Source organism: Grammomys surdaster, unplaced genomic scaffold, assembly GCF_004785775.1.
Source record: "Grammomys surdaster isolate TR1022 unplaced genomic scaffold, NIH_TR_1.0 358, whole genome shotgun sequence".
NCBI classification, from domain to species: domain Eukaryota; kingdom Metazoa; phylum Chordata; class Mammalia; order Rodentia; family Muridae; genus Grammomys; species Grammomys surdaster.
The window spans coordinates 1,111,524-1,132,312 of record NW_021604777.1 but is presented as its reverse complement, the minus strand read 5'-3'; the positions used below and the strand labels follow the sequence as shown (position 1 = coordinate 1,132,312).

General features: G+C 50.3%; 2 protein-coding genes across 5 annotated transcripts in view; both read right to left on the bottom strand.

Moving 5' to 3' along the window:
• Positions 1–4,954, bottom strand: part of Lztr1 (leucine zipper like transcription regulator 1) — an 18,300-nt gene extending 13,346 nt beyond the window's left edge. For both annotated transcript variants that reach the window (XM_028779636.1, XM_028779634.1), the window contains exons 1-3: positions 4,410–4,954; positions 3,944–4,006; positions 1,412–1,468 (exon numbers count right to left, since the gene is read on the bottom strand). Coding sequence is in view for 1 of the 2 variants with exons in the window: in XM_028779634.1 (XP_028635467.1) it covers positions 1,412–1,468; positions 3,944–4,006; positions 4,410–4,609 (320 nt within the window). In the remaining variant the exon portion in view is untranslated. The remainder of the gene's footprint in view (positions 1–1,411; positions 1,469–3,943; positions 4,007–4,409) is intronic.
• Positions 4,955–6,634: 1,680 nt separating this feature from the next.
• Aifm3 (apoptosis inducing factor mitochondria associated 3) lies at positions 6,635–20,439 on the bottom strand. 3 transcript variants are annotated; one of them, XM_028779639.1, is made up of 20 exons: positions 20,409–20,439; positions 13,913–14,126; positions 13,571–13,680; positions 13,266–13,375; positions 13,130–13,174; positions 12,830–12,926; positions 12,635–12,747; positions 12,102–12,188; positions 11,662–11,753; positions 11,442–11,572; positions 11,231–11,346; positions 11,058–11,129; positions 10,903–10,966; positions 10,285–10,361; positions 10,068–10,185; positions 8,811–8,909; positions 8,050–8,125; positions 7,486–7,590; positions 6,890–6,910; positions 6,635–6,674 (listed from the first exon to the last, which is right to left on the bottom strand). In XM_028779639.1, the coding sequence occupies exons 1-20, from the start codon at positions 20,437–20,439 to the stop codon at positions 6,635–6,637; spliced, it is 1,818 nt and encodes a 605-aa protein (XP_028635472.1). The 3 variants fall into 3 exon arrangements, with proteins under 3 accessions (XP_028635472.1, XP_028635471.1, XP_028635473.1); XM_028779638.1 differs by lacking the exon at positions 6,890–6,910 and having other exon boundaries at positions 13,913–14,140; positions 20,405–20,439; XM_028779640.1 differs by lacking the exon at positions 6,890–6,910.
• Positions 20,440–20,789: the final 350 nt, after the last annotated feature.

Sequence of the window (20,789 nt, the reverse complement as noted above, 5' to 3'; positions counted from 1 at the left end):
AGGTGCTGTGCAGGTGCTGTGCAGGTGCTGTGAAGGTGCTGTGCAGGTGCTGTGAAGGTGCTGTGCAGGTGCTGTGCAGGTGCTGTGAAGGTGCTGTGCAGGTGCTGTGCAGGTGCTGTGCAGGTGCTGTGAAGGTGCTGTGAAGATGCTGTGAAGGTGCTACAGGGGGACCAGGCAGAGGTGGTGGTCCTATCGGTTATGGGAGTTTGTTGTTTTTACTTGTTTGTTTTTTTGTCAACTTGACACAAGCTACAGATATCTGAAAACAGGGAGTCATAATAGAGAAGATGTTTCCATAATATTGGGCTGTAGGCAAGCCTATAGGCATTTTCTTTATTAGTGATTGGTGTGGGAAGCCTCAGCCCATGGTAGGTGGGGCCATCTCTAGCCAGGTGGTCCTGGGTGATATAAGAAAGCAGGCTGAGCAAGCCATGAGGAACAAGCTAATAAGTAGCATGGCTTCTGTTCCTGACTCCAAATACCTGCCTTGAGTCTCTGCCCTGACTTCTTTCAATGATAGGTTATGACATAGAACTGTAAGCTAAGGTAAACACTCTCCTGACCAAGTTACTTTTGGTCATGGTGTCTTAGGACAACAACAGAATCCTAAGACAGTGCATGACGTCAAGTGGAGCTACTCAGCTTGGCTCAATGTCCAGGGCAGTCACACAGTCTCCAGAGCCCTGAATCCTCCTCTGTCAAAAGAGATCCCACCCCAGAAGGCTGCTGGGGACCAAAGGGCATGTCCTACAGACTTCAGAGCATGCAGCAGAAGGGGCTGTGTGGTACTGTGCTCCTATGTGAGCAGATGATGGAGCAAGCAGGCTCAGAATATCCTGGCCCTCAAGACTGTGTCTCCTACCAACTATAAGCTGCTGCCAGATCAGGTCTGCTGCAGAAAACACAAATCTCTGGCACCCACAGAAGGCAGCTAGCTTCTGTCCAAGGCCACACAGCTGAGGTTGTCATTCATGGGGTTTGCATGTTGCTCAATAGCTGTGTGGGGTATCTACTGGCATGAAATTAGTCCTATGAGACAAAGGTGGGGCAAGGCTCTGCTGCCAGCCTTGAAGTAGAACTCTGGGAAAACTGTCCAAGCTGAGGCCTGTCTATTCCCTGAGATCTCACAGCAGCTCCTGGCCCAGGACAAATTCTGGTGATCGAAGGTCCCCCCCAAGTCAGAATCTACTTATCACCAACTAGACCAAACGCAGCCTGTAGCTCACAGGATTTGGGATAATTTAGGATAATCATTCTCACAGAAAGCCATGAGGAGGGAGGGTATCCAAGGCTCTCATGTTATCTTTCTCCCTGGCCCTCCATGATGAGCTGCCTCTATCAGCCAGTGAATCCAGCCCAGTGATGCTGCTCTCCAAGATGGGCAGGGTCCTGGCGCCTAGGGGCCACCCACCTGCACCAGGAGCAATCCTTCACATCGAAACGCAGCAGATCATTGAGCATTGTCTTTCTGAAAGGCAGAAAGAGAGAGAGTGTGTGTGTGTGGCAGTATCTAGGATATTACAAGGTGTTACCTCAACAGGATCGTCAAAATGTGAGAGGGCATGCACGTAGGGTTGGAGGCAGTAAGGAAGGCCTGGCTCACTGATCTGTCAGACAACCTGTCAATGTCCAAAGCTCAAAACTAGTGACTAGGTGATATGGGCAACTAGGTTTCCCACACAGGCAAGGCCAGCCTGATCACACCAGCAGCAGCCCACTCAAGGGTCCAGAGCTAGTCCTTACTCATACCTCACCCAGCCTCCACTGAACGCTTCCAAGGCTGCACTACAACGACACATTCTGGCTCAAACATCAGTGGAGACCTGGATGCTTTTCCATCTGCCACCATCTGACATAACTGCATCAAAGGTAATTCCACTGCTCATTGGGCTAGCTTGCATTTAATATGCAAGCTGGGCATATTACCAACTTGTTAATGTAGAAAAAAGGTGAACCAACTTGATTTCAAGCACTCCCTCCAGGCCAGGCCTTTGCAGGGCATCTCTCCCTACCTTGTTCAGTCTATGCTAGGTGGCTACCCATCCTAACATTTTATGGGAGAAGAAGCATGGACCGATAGCCAAGAAGTCAAAGCTTAGAATGCTGGTATCATGCCTCGTCCCTGCCCTTCCTCATTTAACCTCTTACTTAAACTTAGTGGCACTTGTTAAACAAAATTACGGGACACCACTGTTTTAAACTAAGTTCCTATACTAGGCCTCCAAAGACCATGGCAAAGCAGAACAGTTACCAAGGTCAGATGTCTCATAAACTCAAGCATGAAAGTGACTGATCCCAAAACCTCACAATTTCCCCTAAAACCAGGAGATTGTAGTCAACCTGAGTTGGTGTCATAAGGAAGCTCCTGTGGTGTAACCCTGAAGAGTCCATCTTAACTGACAGGGCTCCATGGACAGGTTTCCTTGCTCCTACTTTCCAATACCCAAAGTTGCTACTGCCCAGAAGGAACTCCTCTTTCCACTCTTAATGGATGCCCTGATTTATCATAAATCACAGCCAAATAGATGTGCACCTGACCTTCTCTAACTTTTCTCTTGAAACTGCACACCAAAACCACTTCTGCTTATTACCACACAGTTGTCTACCTGCTCCAGAAGATACTGAGGACAGCAGTCCTACCGTCCTACCCACCCTATGTTAGACACCAGTCTTTTTTGGTGTAGGATTTCTTACTAAGGCTTGTCCTTTTCTTTTACTTCAGTAAACAGGTACATCTTCACACTGTTGTAAGGAACTGAGTATGGAAATAGATCACAGCCAACAGCAGGGGGCAAGTGGCACTAGTAAGATGTAAGAGGGTACAAGGCCTCATCCATAAGAACATCAGAAGGGAAACAGAAGTGTTCCTTCCACAAGAGAAGGAACAACGTTCCAAAGGGCTGGGCAGCAAGAGGCGGAGACAATCCAAATGCAAAACCACCAGAGAGACAGGACAGCACGAACAAGTAGGCCATACCCTCCTATTAGGACTGGTCTTTGCACAGAGAAGATGGAGACACTACAGGGCTGTGAACCAAGGAGTGCACACTCTGATGTGCAGTTGTACATGGAGCCCCAACTGCTCTTGGAGAAACAGACAGTGGAGATGAGCTAAATCCCAGGCAATCATGGCCAAGTTTGCGTGTCCTAATAGAGTCCTTAAAATCTCATTCGCTCTAGGTCAGCTACCTCATGTAGTCTACAGGACCAAGGCTATACAGTACCTGTCCTGGGCTTTAGGACAGGTTCTAGGTCTAAGAGGAGGGAGTCATATGTAAACACATAACCTCAGCTTAACTGGTGGAAGTCTGTGTGTGTGCTTACCAGGTCATTTCCAGGAATATTATTTTCCAGGAAGTTAAAGCAACACAGAAATCTCCACCAAAAGCAAGATGTGCACAGCATGAATAAAACTGTTTAGAGGTAGTGAGATGGCTCCACAAGGGAAGGTACTTGCTGCCAAGTCTTGCAACCTGAGTTCAAGCCCTGGTACCCATACTAGGAAAAAAATGATAGCTAGCTGTTGTCTGATCTCCACATTTGTCCCACCTCCTACCCCCATCCCCCATCCCCCCCACACACATAAGAGATGTTACAAAACAAGCATGTGGGCAAAGCCAATAGGCTTTTCTCTCTAGAGAAATGTAGAGAAAGAAGAAAAGTGCCAGCAGGGCTAGCAAGAGTACACATTTCTTCCAAAGCTGTGTCTCCTCATTCAAAACAAGGATATTTCCATGTATTTAGCATGTGCTGCCATTTGAATGCTAGTTAAAAGGGCTTTAAAGGTAGGATCTTCCTCACCATAACATGGGAATCAAGTGCAAAGCACTGCACAGATGGGAAAGCAGAGGCTCACAGGGCATGACTATGACTCCCATTCTCAGACAACAGTCTCTCTGTCATCATCCCCTGCCACCACTCCCAACAAAACAAGCAAACTCACCCGTTGTCTCCACCAAACACATAGATGGCGTCCTTATATGCTACGACTGTGTGTTTGCTGCGCCTAGAAGGAAGAAAGGGGTGAAGGGTGGTGAGACTGGGACTCTCCTGGCTGGCACCCAACAAATTGGACTACACATGGTTGCTGCCCCAAGTTTGGCTAAAGCCTCTCAACTGCTAAGATCTGTAGAGATCCTTCAGTTTCTTCGGACAGCAAGGACACTTGGGGACGAGTGAGACTTCCCACTCATACCTCACAGCTCAGGGACCCAAACAGGATCCTCAGAAACACACGTCTGGTACCCTGCCTAGGGTCACTATGGTGCTACTCCCTGGGAACTCAGCTTTGGGAACGACCAATCCATACTCCAGGACATCACACGGGATCTCGCTCCTAGAGCCCGTCCTGAGACTTCAGCTCTCATCCCTACTACCAGTGCCTCAGGATCCCTTGTACACTGTCGTACCGGGCGCCCACGAATTCGTCGCAGGGCGGGAGGCGCCGCCAGCGATGCACTGTTTCGAAGGGTCCAAAGTTGAGCGTCAGGTACTCGACACTGTCTGAGCAGCTGTGGTCAAAGTCCACGCTCGGAGCCACCTTGGAGCGCACCCCTCCTGTCAAGGCCCCGGGCCCAACGGGACCTCCGGAGCCTCCGGAGCCGGCCATCCCGCGTTCAGTCCAGATAGGCCACCAGGTTGCGAAATTCACGGCCACCGCCTGGGCCGAGCCAAAGGACCACACTTCCCAGAGAGCCCTGCGCCCCTGGTGTAGCACTTCCGGCCAGCTTGTCGGCCGTCCCGACAAACCTCGCGCTCCCCGCAACCCGGCGAACTGTCAAGGAACCTGGCGGCCAGACTTCTCGCATTACCATATATCGAGTACGTCACATTCTGGAAAGTATTTCTGGCCAAGTCTTGGCTTGGGTTTCCCCTTTCAAGAAACGCAGTCTGGCTATAGCAAGCCACTGACATTCTCAAGGCAGCTGCGAGCTACACGCTCCCGGCATGCCTTGTAGTCGGGCTTTGCCATCTCCCGGAAGCCCCTCCCCGTTTCGCGGGATGAGGTTTCCGATTTGCAAGCGAGCAGCTCAACTATCCTCCTTCTGTTTGCGCCCCACCAAACCTGATCTTCACTGCTCCCCTCTGCTCTTGGAATTCTTATTGTCTGAGACTCTTGATGGCGGGGCACCTGTGAGTTCTCCGTTGATAGCAGGATCTTCGTTTCTCTCTCTCCCTCTCCTCTTCCCTCCCTCCCTCTTTTGCGATGGGTTTTGAACCCAGGACTTGATGGACATGCACTCTGCCATTAGACTACACCACAATCCGTGGTTTTTTGTAAGTTGTCTGTTGCCAGTTGAATCGCCTGTGAAATGAGGATTCAGGAACTTCAGGCAAAAGGGACACATATAGTCAAGAAATAGATATAAAATTAAATGGTCTAGTTTTTTTTTTTTTTTTTGATACAGGGTTTCTCTGTGTAGCCCTGGCTGTCCTGGAACTCAGTCTGTAGACCAGGCTGGCCTCGAACTCGGAAATCCGCCTGCTTCTGCCTCCCAAGGGCTGGGATTAAAGGTGTTCGCCACCACTGCCCGGCTCAAAAAAATTTTTTTTGTAAGAGAGCTTTTTTTTTTTTTTGTAAGAGCTTATAAATGTAAAATCGTAAAAGTCAAGAGCAGCTTCACAGTGGGTATCCTAATTGTACAAAAAAAAAAAAATCGAGATATATAGAGTGGAACTGGATAGGTTTTTGAGTGACTACTGTAATCCAGCAGAGTGTATTTGTGAGTTTATAACAATGAAGTGATTTTGTATTTTTTAGACAGGGTTTCTCTGTGTAGCCCTGGCTGTCCTGGAACTCACTCTGTAGACCAGGCTGGCCTTGAATTCAGAGATCTGCCTGCCTCTGCCTCCCAGGCACTGGGATTAAAGGTGTGTGCCACCACCTCCTGGCTGTGATTAACAATAATTATCATAGCCGGGCGGTGGTGGCGCACGCCTTTAATCCCAGCACTCGGGAGGCAGAGGCAGGCGGATTTCTGAGTTCGAGGCCAGCCTGGTCTACAGAGTGAGTTCCAGGACAGCCCGGGCTATACAGAGAAACCCTGTCTCGAAAAACCAAAAAAAAAAAAACCAATAATTATCATTATTATTGTTATTATACCAGCTCAGGTTGCTGTGGGCAGCATGGAGTCTGCAGGACCCAGGACCCAGCTCCTATCTCTCTTAAGTGGACAAATACAAAAGCTGCCTCTGTCTTCTGAAGCTTTTTAAAAGCAAAAGATCTCATACAGTCCAGGATGGTCTGAAACTTGTGACCTTCCTGCCCCTGCCTTGAGTGCTGCAGTCACAGACATGCCACATCATGCCTGGCTCTAAGTGCTGGCCCAATTACACTGGGACACAGATGTGCTGATACATGTGTTTTAATTTTAAGGTAATGTTGAAGGGGCTTGCTGGGAAGACAGTCCTAAAAGAGGAAACAGAGGCAGAGCCTGTCCTGCCTCTAAAACCAGCTGCCAGTGACAGCTAAGGCCTTGGGGATGGACTATCCTCTGGAGGCAGACAGTTGAAGGCAAGCCTCGGAGGACTCAGATTCTGCCTTGGGGGATCCTGGGAAATTGGAGATTGGCACTTGCCCCAGGACTTGGTCTCTGACCTTGGTGCCCCAGAGGCGTGCCCACCACATGAGAGCTCAGGATCCTTTCCCTGTGAGCCAAGACATGTCACCGGTTCTGCAGGAATGAGAGGAGGCTGGGTCAGGACAGAAGAGGACAGGTTCTTCAGTGTAGGTACCACGAGCAAGTGACTCTTGAATATAGTAGCAGGGACTGATCTGTGTCCGGAAGCCTGGTGCCCCATAGGTAATGGACTTGGGCAAGCAGGAGGGTTCAGTCATTGGGCTAGGGAAGAAAGGCTCAGAACAGTCAACAAGAAAGAATGCACGTACTTGCTGTGTAGCATAAACAACCTTTTTGAAGGCAAGAGGGAAAAACAGAAGGCCAAAGAAAGCATGTCATTTATCAGATCCACTCTGAGTCTTCCACTGCCTTCCACTCTAGGATTTACCCCATCACATAGCCATCAGCCCCTCAGTCACCTCTGGCCTGTCCCTGGTCCCAGGAAGTTCTCTGTACACAGGTTAAGCTACTGGGGACTCATTGGCACTGTGCTGGGATGAAGGTAACGGCTCATGTCCACTGCTCCCCAGATGTCATGTAACCACCCCACCTCTCTATGGATGGCATATCCGGGAGCATCACTTGCTATGTTTCTCCACCTAGCTTCTGCCAAGCTGAGCACGAATCACACTGCCTCCACCCCCAACACTGGCTCCTCTCTGGGTCACACACTTGTTTCCTTGTACGCATATCCTATCAACTTCTAATCCAAATTCATCCCCCATCTCATCCAGGAACCATGGGAACTGAAAGTGAGGGTGAGAGCTCCACAGGACTGGGCGGGCAACGGGCTGCCATGGTAGCTTGAATAGAGCCTATCCAGGACACCCACACACACCCCAAAGCCTCCCACACCCGCACTCACTCCACCTCCCGCTTCCGGATGGCTCGACCTGAGGCCAGCACCTCAGCCACCTTGGATACGATGGGGTCGTAGTTCATGCTGGCCACAGCAATCACTTCATCACCTCTAGAGAGAAAAGGAGCCCGAGCCTGAGGACCACCAGCGGCAGTGGTCCTTCTTGAGATCCCAACACCTTTTGGTCCACCTGGGATGCTAGGAAGGCTCTTGTCCATGGAAACAAGATGTCCTGAGCACCCAGCCCTCCATTTGGCCCCATCACTGTCACCTGCCAAAGGAAACCCTTGGCACAGCTCAGGGATTGGCCCAGCCTTAGCATCAGCTTTTCTCCACCTGTCTGCCCTTCCTTGTTATAGACACCTACCTCAGTGTCAACACTTACCTCAAAGAAATGTCCGAAAGACACAGTATTATTTGATGACTTCCTCCTCATCTCCTGCCCAACATCCCCACCCCACCATGCCATTCACTAGCCTTTTAGCAAAGCCCCCCCTGCCTTGCTAACACTATCTACTCCCAACAGCACTCCCACTGCTCCATGCTCCCAGTGCACCCCATTGCTCTCACTTGGTATAAAAAGCCACAAACTTCAGCTCCTCCAGATCCCCCTGAACGATGACATCATCAAAGCCTTCTCCATAGCCTGCGGGAGGGTGCCTATGTGAGCTGGGGAAGGGAACAGTTTTCACAGCCCTAGCCTGCTCTCCTAACACCTGTCTAAACCACCAAGCTCCCTCCTACCTTGCCTTCTCTCGCCCTCTTGTTTTTTTGTGACAGGGTTTCCCTGTGTAGTCCTGACTGGTCTAGAACTCACTCTGTAGATCAGGCTGGCCTTGAACTCAGAAATCCATTTGGCTCTTCTCAAATGCTGGGACTAAAGTCATGTGCCACCATGCCTGGATCCTACTCCAACTTTTTTAAAAATTACATTTATTTATTTATTTATTTATTTATTTCATGTGTATGTACACATGCATGTATGGAGGTCAGAGAACAACTTGCAGGAAGAATTTTTTTCTCCTTCCACTCTGTGGGTTCTAGGAATCGAACTCAGATCATTAGCTTGCCAGCAAGAACTCTTACCCACTGAGCCGTCTCATCAACCCTTGACTTCTCCTACGCAGTTTCCAGCTCCACCATCCAAGAGTCAAATTGATCTTCAATTCCTAATCTTTGCATTTTAGCCTCTGGACTGCTGAGATTACAATATGCACCTGAGCCAAACCACTTCTTATTTGCCAATTCTTAGTTCTTACTGGACTCAACCCCCACACTTAATCCTGAAGTGCCTTCAGGCCCCCATCCCCATGAGACAAGCTTTTAGTTACCAGCATAGCGCAGGCTCTTGCCGAACATGGCAGTCCACAGATACGGTACCGTGTTGATCTCCGCCTCCTGTGCCAGCATGTTTTGAGCTGCAACCCGCCCTGAAAGACCCAGGGTGGTGAGAGCTCAATCCTTCCTCCCACCACCACAGCACTGTCTGCCCTCACCCCATTCTAGGGACCCTTGACAGGTATCGTTGTTGTCTAGGTCTCCCCAAAAAGGAATCATGTTCAGCTCATAGGCGACCTTTGGATGCAGTTAATGGGTACAGAGGGAAACGCCTGGCCCCAGAGATCCACTGACACTAATGCCTCCTCTTTGAATGACGTGTTGTACATCTGAAAGGTCTACTGGGGTTGTGAGCTACTTCACAGTTGTGTACACAGACAACAGATCAGATACAGCAGGTGTAAAGAGGGAAGACAATGGGGCACAAAGGCCACACAGGAGAGGTGACAGGCACGTGTAGGGCCCATAGTTAGCACAGGTGGCTTTCCACTTTTCCTAAGCTCCATGTGAATCTAAAGTTGAATACGTCTAAGAATCTCCAGAGAGCCCTAAGTCCTAATTATATTTGGCCAAGGAGTGGCCTTTGGGTCCTTATTCTCTAGTAGCAAGCTAGAATTTGAACAGATACTGGAATTGGGAGATACCATTACCATCAGACTTTCAAGATGAAGGAAGAAGAAAGGGAAGGTAAGATGGGGGAGCACTCCCTGTACAAAGCTAGAGACGTGGAGGTTCTTTGTAAGGAGTTGAGGTGGTTCACACACTGGTGCCTACATCTTAGGGATTGAGAGCATAGTCCATGAAGCTCAGGAGACCTGGTGGCTACCAAATGCTGGGGGACGTAATTCCACAGAAAACCACAATAACCCAACCAAGTCACAGACGTAGTTTAGTGGTGCAAGAAAAACAGGCCCTGAGTAAGAAGCTAGCCTACTAAATAAACTCTCCCTCCCTCTCAGAGGTAATTGCTGGCCAAGCAGCAATTCTGCCAAATACATAACCTTGAGAACAAAAGAGAGAGGGTAGCAAAAAGACAAATGGGCCAGAGAGGGTTTTGTCTAACTAAATAGTATGCAGAGGGTCTCAGGAGAGAGGCCACACTGTAGACCGACTGATCATTGGATAAGGCTCACTGAACCACCAACTCCTGAACTTAAGACCCCGGATCAACAACTGGGGAATGGGCCTGAAGGTGGCTGAGACCCTGGAATGGTCTTCCAGCCCTTAACTTGCCTCCGGACTGGCCATACCCTGGGCATGAGCCATCTGCCAGTGTGGGATGTTCACTTTCCGATTGTTCCTCCAGGCAAGAGGAAAGGTGACAGCATCACCTGCAGCAAACACTCCTGGGATGTTGGTCTGCATCATCTGTGGGGAGGGTCAAGGATCTGTGGGTGGTACAGGGGAGCTGACTCTGTCATCCAGCCACGCTCCTCCCAGCATCCTACCCACTGCATCCAGCCCCACCTTGTTGACTGGGATGAAACCTCGGGAATCCAGACCAATGCCACTCTGCCTCAGGAAGCCTGTGGCAGGCACCGCACCTAACAGGACAGAAGCCATGCATCCACACCCTGGTCCTGCTGTTCTCCTGTCTCATCTCTCTCCATTCCTGCTATACTTGCCTGCTCCAGGTTAATCACCCATAGGATGCCCACCTAGGGACTTCTCGCATCCTGCCCTCTGTAAACCCATCTGTAGGCTCTGTACTCCCTATTTAGCCCCAGGAACAGTCTCCCCAGTAAGTGCTATAGAACTCTCATGATGGGGATCCACAGCCATGCTTCTCCAACCCTGTGTTGCCACCTTCCAGCTTGGCTCCTCCCCAAACTATTACGTCAGTTGGCATAAGAACCAATCAGAAACTTGTCTGTGTTCCTATGTATCAGCTGGTATCACGGAGAGCAGTCACTTGCTCCATGAGAGGCCTGGACTAAGCCCAGTATACAATTGTCCTGTGAAGTGGGTACCATTGGAGTCCCATTTTATAAGTGTGGAAACTGAGGCTCAAGTAAGGGTCCAAGGTCACTTGAGAGTGTATATGGGCAGTTCTGTTCACTAGTACTTGCTTGTCTACCTACTCACCAATGCCTACCACGCAGACATCTGCACGCAGAACTTTGCTGCTCTTCAGCACCACCTCCTGCAGCTGGGGGGAGGGAATGGGTGAGCAAGTGGGCACAGTTCCTGAGCACAGGGAGAGACACAGGCAGCAGCAACAGCAGCAGAGAAAAGCCTACCTTGCCCTCTCGAGCCCGCAGCTCTGACACCTCTGTCTGCATATAGAACTTCACCCGGTTGTTTTCAAACATCTGTACAAGCAAAGAGGAACATGGGTAGTGGGTGAGACTCTGGCCTAGGGCCAGGCAAGTCAACCAGGGCATCTAGAGGCCAAGCATCAACACAGACTCACCTTCATAAGGGCACGACCAACACGCTCCCCAAGGAACCTCCGGAAGGGTGTCTCCTCCAGCTCTACCACAGATACTGAGTGGGCCTTCTCAGTCAGATAAGCAGCAACCTCCATCCCTGGGTGGTGGGCAGGTAGTGGCAAGGATGGCACTATGACTCACGGCTTGAACTGGCCATGGTAACCACCACCCACCTCCCCTGCAGCTACTCACCCAGAAAGCCTGCTCCCACAACAACAGCATTGCGGCCCCGGGCCAGCCGCAGCACGCGGTTGGCATCCTCAGGTGTGCGGATGGTGAACACATTCTCTACGTCTTTCCCTTTGCAGGTCAGGGTCTTAGGGCTAAGATTCGGTGGGATCAGTGAGGATCTCCAACCCTGGCCGATGTCCAGCTGCCTAGTGTCTGGCAGAGGCAGAAGGTGTTTACCTACCTACTTCCTGGTGCCAGCAGCAGCTTGCTGTACTCTAGCTTGAAGCCATCCTTGAACACAGCCTTCTTATTTCTCACATCCACTGTGACCACCTGCAAGCCCCAGTGGGCAGCAGGAGGCCTCAGCACAGGCTTGGGCCTTGTGACGTACTTTAGAGTTCCACAAGACCCCCAGAACCCAGAACTTAGGCTTCTAAGGTGCAGCTTCAGGGCAGACCCAACCCTTCAAAGCTGTCTTTATATACTTTCAAGTCCCACAAGGCTCCATTGTCTTAGCTGGGATCAGACCATCTCCTTACCCCTCTGCCAGGAAGAAGACTCAATGCTGGGTCCCAGGCCTGCACAGAGGGCTGAGCATCCATCACACCTCCAGGGGTACCCATGGCCTCTTGTTTCCTTAAACTTTTTCATTGCCTGTTTTCCCCCTCCTTTTCCTCATACCTGGGCTTCAGTGAGTATCTCGATGCCATAGGCCCGGAAGAATTCCTTGGGTCTCAGGGCCAGCTGTTCAGGTTGTGCATCCAGGGTCTGAGGAACATGGTCACGAGTCAAGGCCAGATGGTGAGATGGTGGCTATTTTATTTTTATTTATTAATTTTTGAGACATGGTCTCTGTTTGTAGCTCTGGTTGGCCTGGAACTAGCTATGTATACCAAACTCACAGAGATCTGCCTGCCTCTGCTTCCCAAGTGCTAAGATGAAAGGTGCATGTATGACACTCTTGTCATCTCATCACCCTGTAGAAGATGCAGACCCCAAGGACGGTGAGGTCACTCTGCATGATACTGCAGCTTTAAGACAGAATTCAATAACCTCAGATCTCTTAGTAGCACCATAGACAGGCCTGGGAGACTGAGGAAAACAGACAGCTAGACCTCCAATGCGTTCCAGGCGAGGCTCCATGTGGATGTGACAGGGATCTGGGGACAGGGACCTGGAGGAATAAGGATCCAGGTACCCCATTCCATTCCCACCTTGCTGAGCTTGGCCCGGTCATAGGGCAGATGTCGATCCAGTGTGCAAAGGACAATCCGGTCTGAGAAGCCCTCTTGCCTCAGTGTCTCTGCACATACTAGGCCAGCAGCACCTGAGCAATAGGACCATAGATCAAGGCCAAGGCCTCTCCCACCCTCCAAGCGTTCCCTTTCCTTCATTATTCCAACACCAACCTGCACCCACTATGAGCACGTTGGTGCTACCGCTGTGGCCAGCACTTGGAGAGATACACTTGGTCATTACCTTTGTCCTCCGCTGCAGCTGCAGGGCCTGAGAGTGGGGAAGGGCAGCTGGGAGCTGGACCGGAGGCTCCAGCCCAGCTTCATCTCCACACTCCAATCCTTCATTCCCTCCCACACCACATGGCTTTGCTACATGCTCTTCTCCAGCCAAGATATGCTCCCGCCCCCCAGCCTGTTCAAAACCTTTCCTCTTAAACCTGGGCCTCGGTGACCCCTGAGTCTCCCTGGTACCTGCTTGCTTGCCCGAACGGTCACCTTCTCCTTCTCAATCTTCACCTGAGAGGGCAGCATCATCACCAAACGTTGAGATGCTTCAGTCTCTGACTCCACAACACGGGCTCCCATCATGCCACCTTCCCAGCCCTACCTGGAACTTATGCAGACTGTCCAGGCCTGGGAAGTCCTCTAGGTCCCCAGTACTAATGTTGAAGCAAGCACCATGCCAGGGGCAGCGCACACGTCCCCGGGACAGGACACCTAGGAGAGACAAATGAGTGCCAGACTAGAGCCATGCCTAGAAACTGCACTCTAGGGCTCTGGTACTGGACCCTGCTGGACCTCTCCCCAACCCAGGAGCCCTCACAATGGATGAAGGCCCTGGGGCCTTTCGGAATCCCTATATAGGCATGGGTGGTGTATCCTACCTCCCATACGTACCTCACACTTTCTTACCTTTCACTAGGGGCGCTCCATAGTGAGGACACTTATGGCCCAGGGCATGGAATTCCCCATTGTCCTTCACCAACAACACCTTTCCCCAGCCCAGCTCCACTTCTCGCATCCTGGGGAGGGGCTGAGCTCAGAGATCAAGCCAGAAGCTAGTCATGCCCTCCTGTAAGCACCTCCTCCCAAGTCCAATATTTGGATAGCCCCGAACAGCTGAAGCACAAAGCTTAGCACCCAGGGAGCCAAGAGCCCATTTCACTCCACGGCCTCAGCCCAACCCCTCATATGTGGCCTCTCCAATGCCCCCCACCTCAAGTCCTACCACCACCCTTGCAGCCCAGCACCCACTGGCCATTCTCAAGGTCCTTGACATGGCAGACAGTAGCCTCCACACAGTCCTGAGGGCTGGGATATGGTTGTGGGGTGGGCAGACGCTCTTCAGCATGGAAGTGGCGTGCTGTGCCATTGCCCTGGTAACCCCGGGGACTGCCCTTTCCGCTAGCTGACAGCTCCTCCTTGCCCCTTTCTTTCTCTGGCAGCACCACTTCAATCTTGAGCTCCACTGTGGACAAAGCAAACCATGAGCCCTAGCTGAACCAGCCCTGTTCCCATCCCACAGGCCAAGCAGAGGCCAGCAAAAGGTGCTTGACTTCAATTCACTTTTGTATGTTTTCTTCTTGTTGAAGAACCCAGGGGCTCCCTTAGGTCAGGCTAGTACTCCACCACTGAACTACAGCCAGACCAGAAACTTCTGTTTTCCAATGACAAAATTAGTAAGGGAGTGACAGAACACAGCCCTTCATACCTGGAGGCAGTCTGGAGGAAAGAACCACCATGCACAACTCATCTAATGATGGACAAGGGCAATGCCCCTTCTTGGAGACACATTTACAGCTCAATTCACAGCCAGTGGGTCTGGGCAATGGAAGAATGTTCACTGCTCTATTGGGACAGTGGCTCACACCTATAATCTCAGTACTCCAGAGACTGAGCAGGACTCCCATGAGTCCTAGACCAACCTAGAAACTTTCCTATTAGCTTTAAATGCTTTTTGTTGTTTGGAGGTCTTGTTTTGTTTTGTTCTGGAGACAGGGTTTCTCTGTGTAGCCCTGGCTGTCCTGGAACTCACTCTGTAGACCAGGCTGGCCTCAAACTCAGAAATCCGCCTTCCTCTGCCTCCCAAGTGCTGGACTAAAGGTGTGCACCACCACTGCCAGGCAGCTTTCAGCTTCTTAATATAGCTATGCCCATCAATTTGTAATTTCTTTAGCATTTACCAAACCTCACATGGTTGGCATCTCTGTGTACAGGGTCTGCAGCCCTGGCAGTGAAGCCGTTAAGGGGGTGTCCATGTGTGCAGCACAGAAGAGCAGATGCACTGCTGAGGCTGCTCAGTGTCCATGGGGCCACTCCAGGACAGCAGGAGGAGGCAGCTAAAGACCCAACATTGTCTTCTTTGAACTTTCCCCAAATCTCCATGACATGCCTGGTTTCTTTTCTTTTCTCTTTCTTTCTCTCTTTCTCTCTTTCTTATTAAAAGGGAACAATAAACAGAATTTTGAGCAGCTGTAATCCGGTCTCCTGGGCTGCTACAGTAGGGAGGAGGCCAAGGAGGAGGAAGCTAGGCTCTGGCACAGCATGGGCCATCCTGGGAGCAGGCGGCTCCCTCTCCCTGCCCTCAGGCATCAAAGCCTCTCCTGCTTTTACCTTTGAACCCCTTCACCTCAGACCTGACATCCACAAACAAAGGATACAAGGATTAACCTGGTCTCTGAGTTGCTGCCCCACCCCCATCCTCCCAGCAGTGTGAGCTCACTAGCTCAGGGTCAGGCTCACTAGCTCAGGGTCAGGCCTCATACTTGTGACTCTGTGGGCCCTGCATGGGTTCTTGATCCTTGCATGTTGGGCCAAGTTTCCCTCCACATGTCAGCATCCCTGCTTTCTCCTCAGGCCTAACCCCTGCAGGGGAGAAAGGCAAAGGGCAGCTCCTTGACTGGGCCTGGTGAAGAGGACACAAGAGTCTGCAGCCACACTGTGGAGGGTGTCATGTGGGGGCAGGGACTCCAACTAACACACTTTATGTAATGGTTTTAGAATGTTTTTGGAAGAATTAAGAGGAAAACTATGTCAGGCTCAGCTGCTCTCTGTGGCGAGAGCTGTGGGAGGCCACAGGAACAGCCTGGCAGGATGCCAGAGAGCCTGCACAGCAGGCTGCTATTCTCTGCATGCTTCCAGAAGGCTCTGAGGCAAGCTCACTGATGTTCTTCTGGGCAGTCATTACATCAGGAGCAGAAGGGACACCTTGGAGGACCCTGCTTACCCATAGAGCTAGGGCAACCCAGTTCCACGATCCCTCAGCCACCCAGTCACTGTCATCGCCTCTTGGGCCTCAAGACACCTTAGTCACAAAATGAGAACAGGCTATGGTAGAGACAGCTGATGGGGTCACACTTAGCATGGCAGGGTCCTGGGTTCCATCCCCAACATCAAAGGCGAAAGACAAACTGTCAGTAGTGACTGACCCCTGTAATTGTAGCACTTGGGAGGCTGAGGTAGAGAACTGCCACAAGCTCAGGGCTAGCCTGGGCTTCATTGTGAATTCCAGGTCAGCCTGGATTAACATGTGGGACGCTGCCTCAAAATGGGGGTAGGGAAGAACGAAGAGCATCTGCCCATTTGCTGATCATACGTATTAACCAGAACACAAGCTCTACTTTGGAAACTGCAGTAGTGGCTTGAGGGGTTGGTTTGTTTTTGTTTTGTGTGGGTTTTTTTTTTTTTTTTTTGGCATGGTTTTGGTTTTGGTGCTAGGGATTAAACACAGGGTTTCTGCCATCTTCAGTGGTCATTCTAATGACTGAGCTACATATCCTAGCCCTGGTAAAAGAGATTTATCAGCTAGCTCTGAACTTCCTGGAAGACATGATAAATAACAAAAGGCTAATGAAAGGCAGAACGACGGCCAGATCAACAGAGCTGGACTTCCTATTAGATGTGGGTAGGAGTGTGTGTGTGTGTGTGTGTGTGTGTGTGTGTGTGTGTGTGTATACGCTCACACACATGATTTAGAGAACATAGGGGTGTACACACATATATCTGTGACAGCATATGAAGGCCAGCAGTCAGTGTCAGAAGTCTTTATCACTTTCTGCCTCTCCCTCCAACTTTTTTTTGGGGGGGAGGGGAGGAACAGGAAATCTCCCACTGAATCCAGACCTCAGTGATTGGCTCCTTGGCTACACTACCTGTCTCTTCCCACACGCAATACTAGGGTTACAGGTCCATACCACCACACCTGGCTTTCATGTGAGTTCTGGGTATCTGAACCCAGCTCCTGATGTTTGTGTTGTGGGTACCATATTTATTGAGCCATCTCCTCAGCCACTTCTACCAGCTCTGACACAGGTAAGCAATTGGCTGAAAGTCTTAGGAAGAACAAAGAACTGTCAGGAATGATGGTGCACACCTTTAATCCCAGCACTTGGTGACAGAAGCAGGCAGGTCTGTGACTTCAAAGCCAGCCTGGTCTATGAAGCAAGTTCCAGGCCAGCCAGAGCTATCCAGCAAAGCCCTGTCTCAAGAACAAGACAGGAGGGACTCAGGAAGCAATTGCTGATATCAACAAGACACAGCCACAAAGAGTAGCAGAGAAAGGGGAAAATTTACAAAAATGTGAAGACCTTGCTTGCTCTGGTCTCTTCATGGGCCCTGCTGACCACTGCTCAGTGTTCATGCCTCATTTTTCATACCTACATCCTGAATCTTCCTGAGCCTCACCCCCCACTAGAGCCTGTGTCTGGGTCTGCAACTCAGAATCCACCTCAGAAAGGAAGAAAAAAAAAATCACAGCTGCAAGTGTTCCTGCATGCCAGGGTCAGAGCCAGGCCGTCTACCCCATACTCTGTATGAGGACACAGAGGACCAAAGCGGGGTAGTCAGCCCCTGGCCACATAGCTAAGAGGTTAAAGAGCCCAAGTTTTAATGTTGTCTCTGAGCAATAAGAATAGCTAGCCACTTTGAGAGCAGCCCAGAGCAGAACAGTAATGCCCTGGAAAAAGAGAAAGACAGATATAACCAGCTGTTGGATGTTACCACCAAAAAGCCGTCAGCAGCCAGGCCTTCACCATGACAGAATGTGTCCCCTCAAATTGTAAGCCAAAATAAACCTTTCACCCTTTAAAACACCAAGGTTTTTGTTTGTTTGAATTTTTGTTTTGTTTTTTTGGTTTTTCTTTTGTTTTTGTTTTTGTTTTTTTGGTTTTTCAAGACAGGGTTTCTCTGTAGCCCTGGCTGTCCTGGAACTCACTCTGTAGAACAGCCTGGCCTCGAACTCAGAAATTCACCTGCCTCTGCCTCCCAAGGGCTTGGGATTAAAGGCGTACGCCACCACTGCCCGGCAAAACACCAAGTTTTGAAAACATAAAATGGGTATGATGGCTCAGGTCTGTCATCCCACCACGCAGGAGGCTCGCAGTAGATTCGAGACCACCCTGGTCTACACTGAGTTCTAGGTCATTTAGGGCTACAGTGTAAACTCTGACTTTTTTTTTTTTTTTTTTTTTGGTTTTTCGAGACAGGGTTTCTCTGTATAGCCCGGGCTGTCCTGGAACTCACTCTGTAGACCAGGCTGGCCTCGAACTCAGAAATCCGCCTGCCTCTGCCTCCCAAGTGCTGGGATTAAAGGCGTGCGCCACCACCGCCCGGCTAAACTCTGACTTTTAATGAAAGGGGAGAGGGTGAGGACAGCTCAGAGGTCATCTGTTGCTTTTGCAGAGAACCCGAATTCGATTTCCAGCACCTACACCATAGCTTACAATTAGTCATCTGTAACTCCGGGTTCAGGAGGTCAGATGAAGTCTGGCCTCTACAGGTGTTGCACACATGCTGTGCATTTACATACATGAAGGCAAAATGCTCATTTTACAAGATAAAAATAGAAAAACAAGCAAACAAACAAAAACAACAACAAAACAAAACCAGTGCTGGAGCACATACTGTTCTTCCAGAGAAGCCGAGTTTGAGTCCCAGCTCTCGGGTGGCTCACAACAGCCCATGACCCTAGTCCAAGGGACTGTGTCTCTTCTCACCTCTGAACACACCTGCACACACACACACACACACACACACACACACACAATTTAAATAATAGAAATAAAATTTAAAAAACCAACATCATAACTGGTAGATTGTTTGCATTCCCAAAGCTTTGGGCTCTATCCCCAACACTAAGTAAAAGTAATCATAACCACACACTTCTGTAGTTCCAGAATTCACGAGGTGGGGGTAGGAGGGTGGTAAGCTCAAGATCATCCTCAACCCCATAATGAGTTTGACGGCAGCCTGGGCTAGATGAGATCTTATCTTTAAAAAAATCACAAAAGCAAACATACAAGGACCGGGGTCAGGGGATAATGGCTAACTCTAGAGCCAAGAGGTCCCTGGTTAGGCCAGCTCATTGGTGTTATTTAAAAGAAACTGTAGGGCTGGAGAGATGGCTCAGCAGTTAAGAGCACTGATTGCTTTTCCAGAGGTCCTGAGTTCAATTCCCAGCAACCACATGGTGGCTCACAACCATCTGTAATGGAATCTGATGCCCTCTTCTGGTGTGTCTGAAGAAAGCAAAAGTGTACTCATATACATAAGATAAATAAATAATTTAAAAAAAAAAAAGAAAGAAAGAAACTGTAAATGGCATCTTGTTCCCATGATGTCCTGCCAGCCAGGTAGTCCCACAGGTGCCCAGTATGGGACTCCTGTGGAACCTTGCAGGCATATTCCTGTCCACAAGACAGTGGGCACCTATGGCAAAGGCTGTAGGGCCTGGCACAGACTCAGACTCAGGTGAGTTAGGGCAATCCCCACCAACACCGCCAGTGAGTCTCAGCTCTGCTCCCTCCCCCAAGTCCTACCTCAGACCCAAGAAAGGAAGAAAAGTCTTATGAGTCCCAAGGTAACCGAGCTGATGGGTATCAGGTAAGGAGAGCTGAGCAAGCTGGCAGGGTGAGCCAGCCAGGGCAAGTTGGGTGGGTGGAGCACTCGCTGGGCTCTGAAGCCCTCAGTTTCTGCATCCCCATCATGGCTACGGGTTACCACTAGGGTAGAAGGAATATGTAGACTGGGGTAGAAACCCAAAGACATGAGTCCCATGACAGGGCAGATCCCAAGTACTCTAGTACCTTGGAATGACCCTACCTCTGGCTGGAGTTTCTAGGGCTAGGTAGGCCCAGGATTTCCTATATAAATGCAGAAAGCAGAAAGGCATGGGTGCCGTTAATCCTAGCACTTGCACGGCACAGGCATAGTCACAGTCTCTGTGACTATGAGACCAGCCTGGTTTATACAGTGAGACTCTGTCTCAAAAAACAAAACCCAAACAAACAAACAAACAAACACAAAACAGGGTGAGGCCCAAAGAGGCCAAGATGACATCTGATATAACCCAGGATGAGAAGAATAGGGACCTGCCATTGTATCCTGTTAGCCACCCTAAGAGGTCAGTGTCCAGCTCCATTCTATAGAGAGGGAAACTGAGACTCAAAGATGTCACACTGTGGCTAAAAGAACATCCCTGAAGCCTCTCTTCTCCAGAATGGAGGAAGTAGCCCCTAGCTCCTCCCTCTAGGAGGAACCTTCTAGATTCAACTTTCTAAGAGGGATCAGCTGCTGTCCCCACCACTAACACCAAAGAAAGTCCCAAATAAAGAGGAGTCCAGGAGAGCCTTCCGAGGCTCTTACCCTTCTTGTCCGCAGTGCATTAACATTCTAGGCTCCTGCCTAGCCTGACCTACTTTGGAGGTTGGTGAAGTACAGAGGGAGGGAGAGGCTGTCAGAGAAGGGGAGGTACCTGGCTTGGGCTTGGAGAAGCAGCCGCCCATGGTGAATGGCCCGGGATCTGGCCTGGCTGGTGAGAGCACGGATGGCAGACTGTCCAGCTCTCCGAGGTCTAGGATGTGCCCTGCAGGACTGGACCCCCTGTGGCCCTCAGAGATACTGGAGCTGCCATGCCAGCTAGACAGCTTTAGGACCTGCAGGGAGATGGGACAAGACACTGATGCAGGATTGGGCAGAGTCAGAGGCATCCTTGGGGGATCCTGGAAGAGTCTTACATGGGGAGGTCAGAACTCATTTGTAGGGTACTCTTGATAGCATCTGTCTCCCTTTGAGGCTTCCAGGCATAAGAACGTCACACTCCCCTTACTGCATACATTGTTGGAGATCCTCTGTG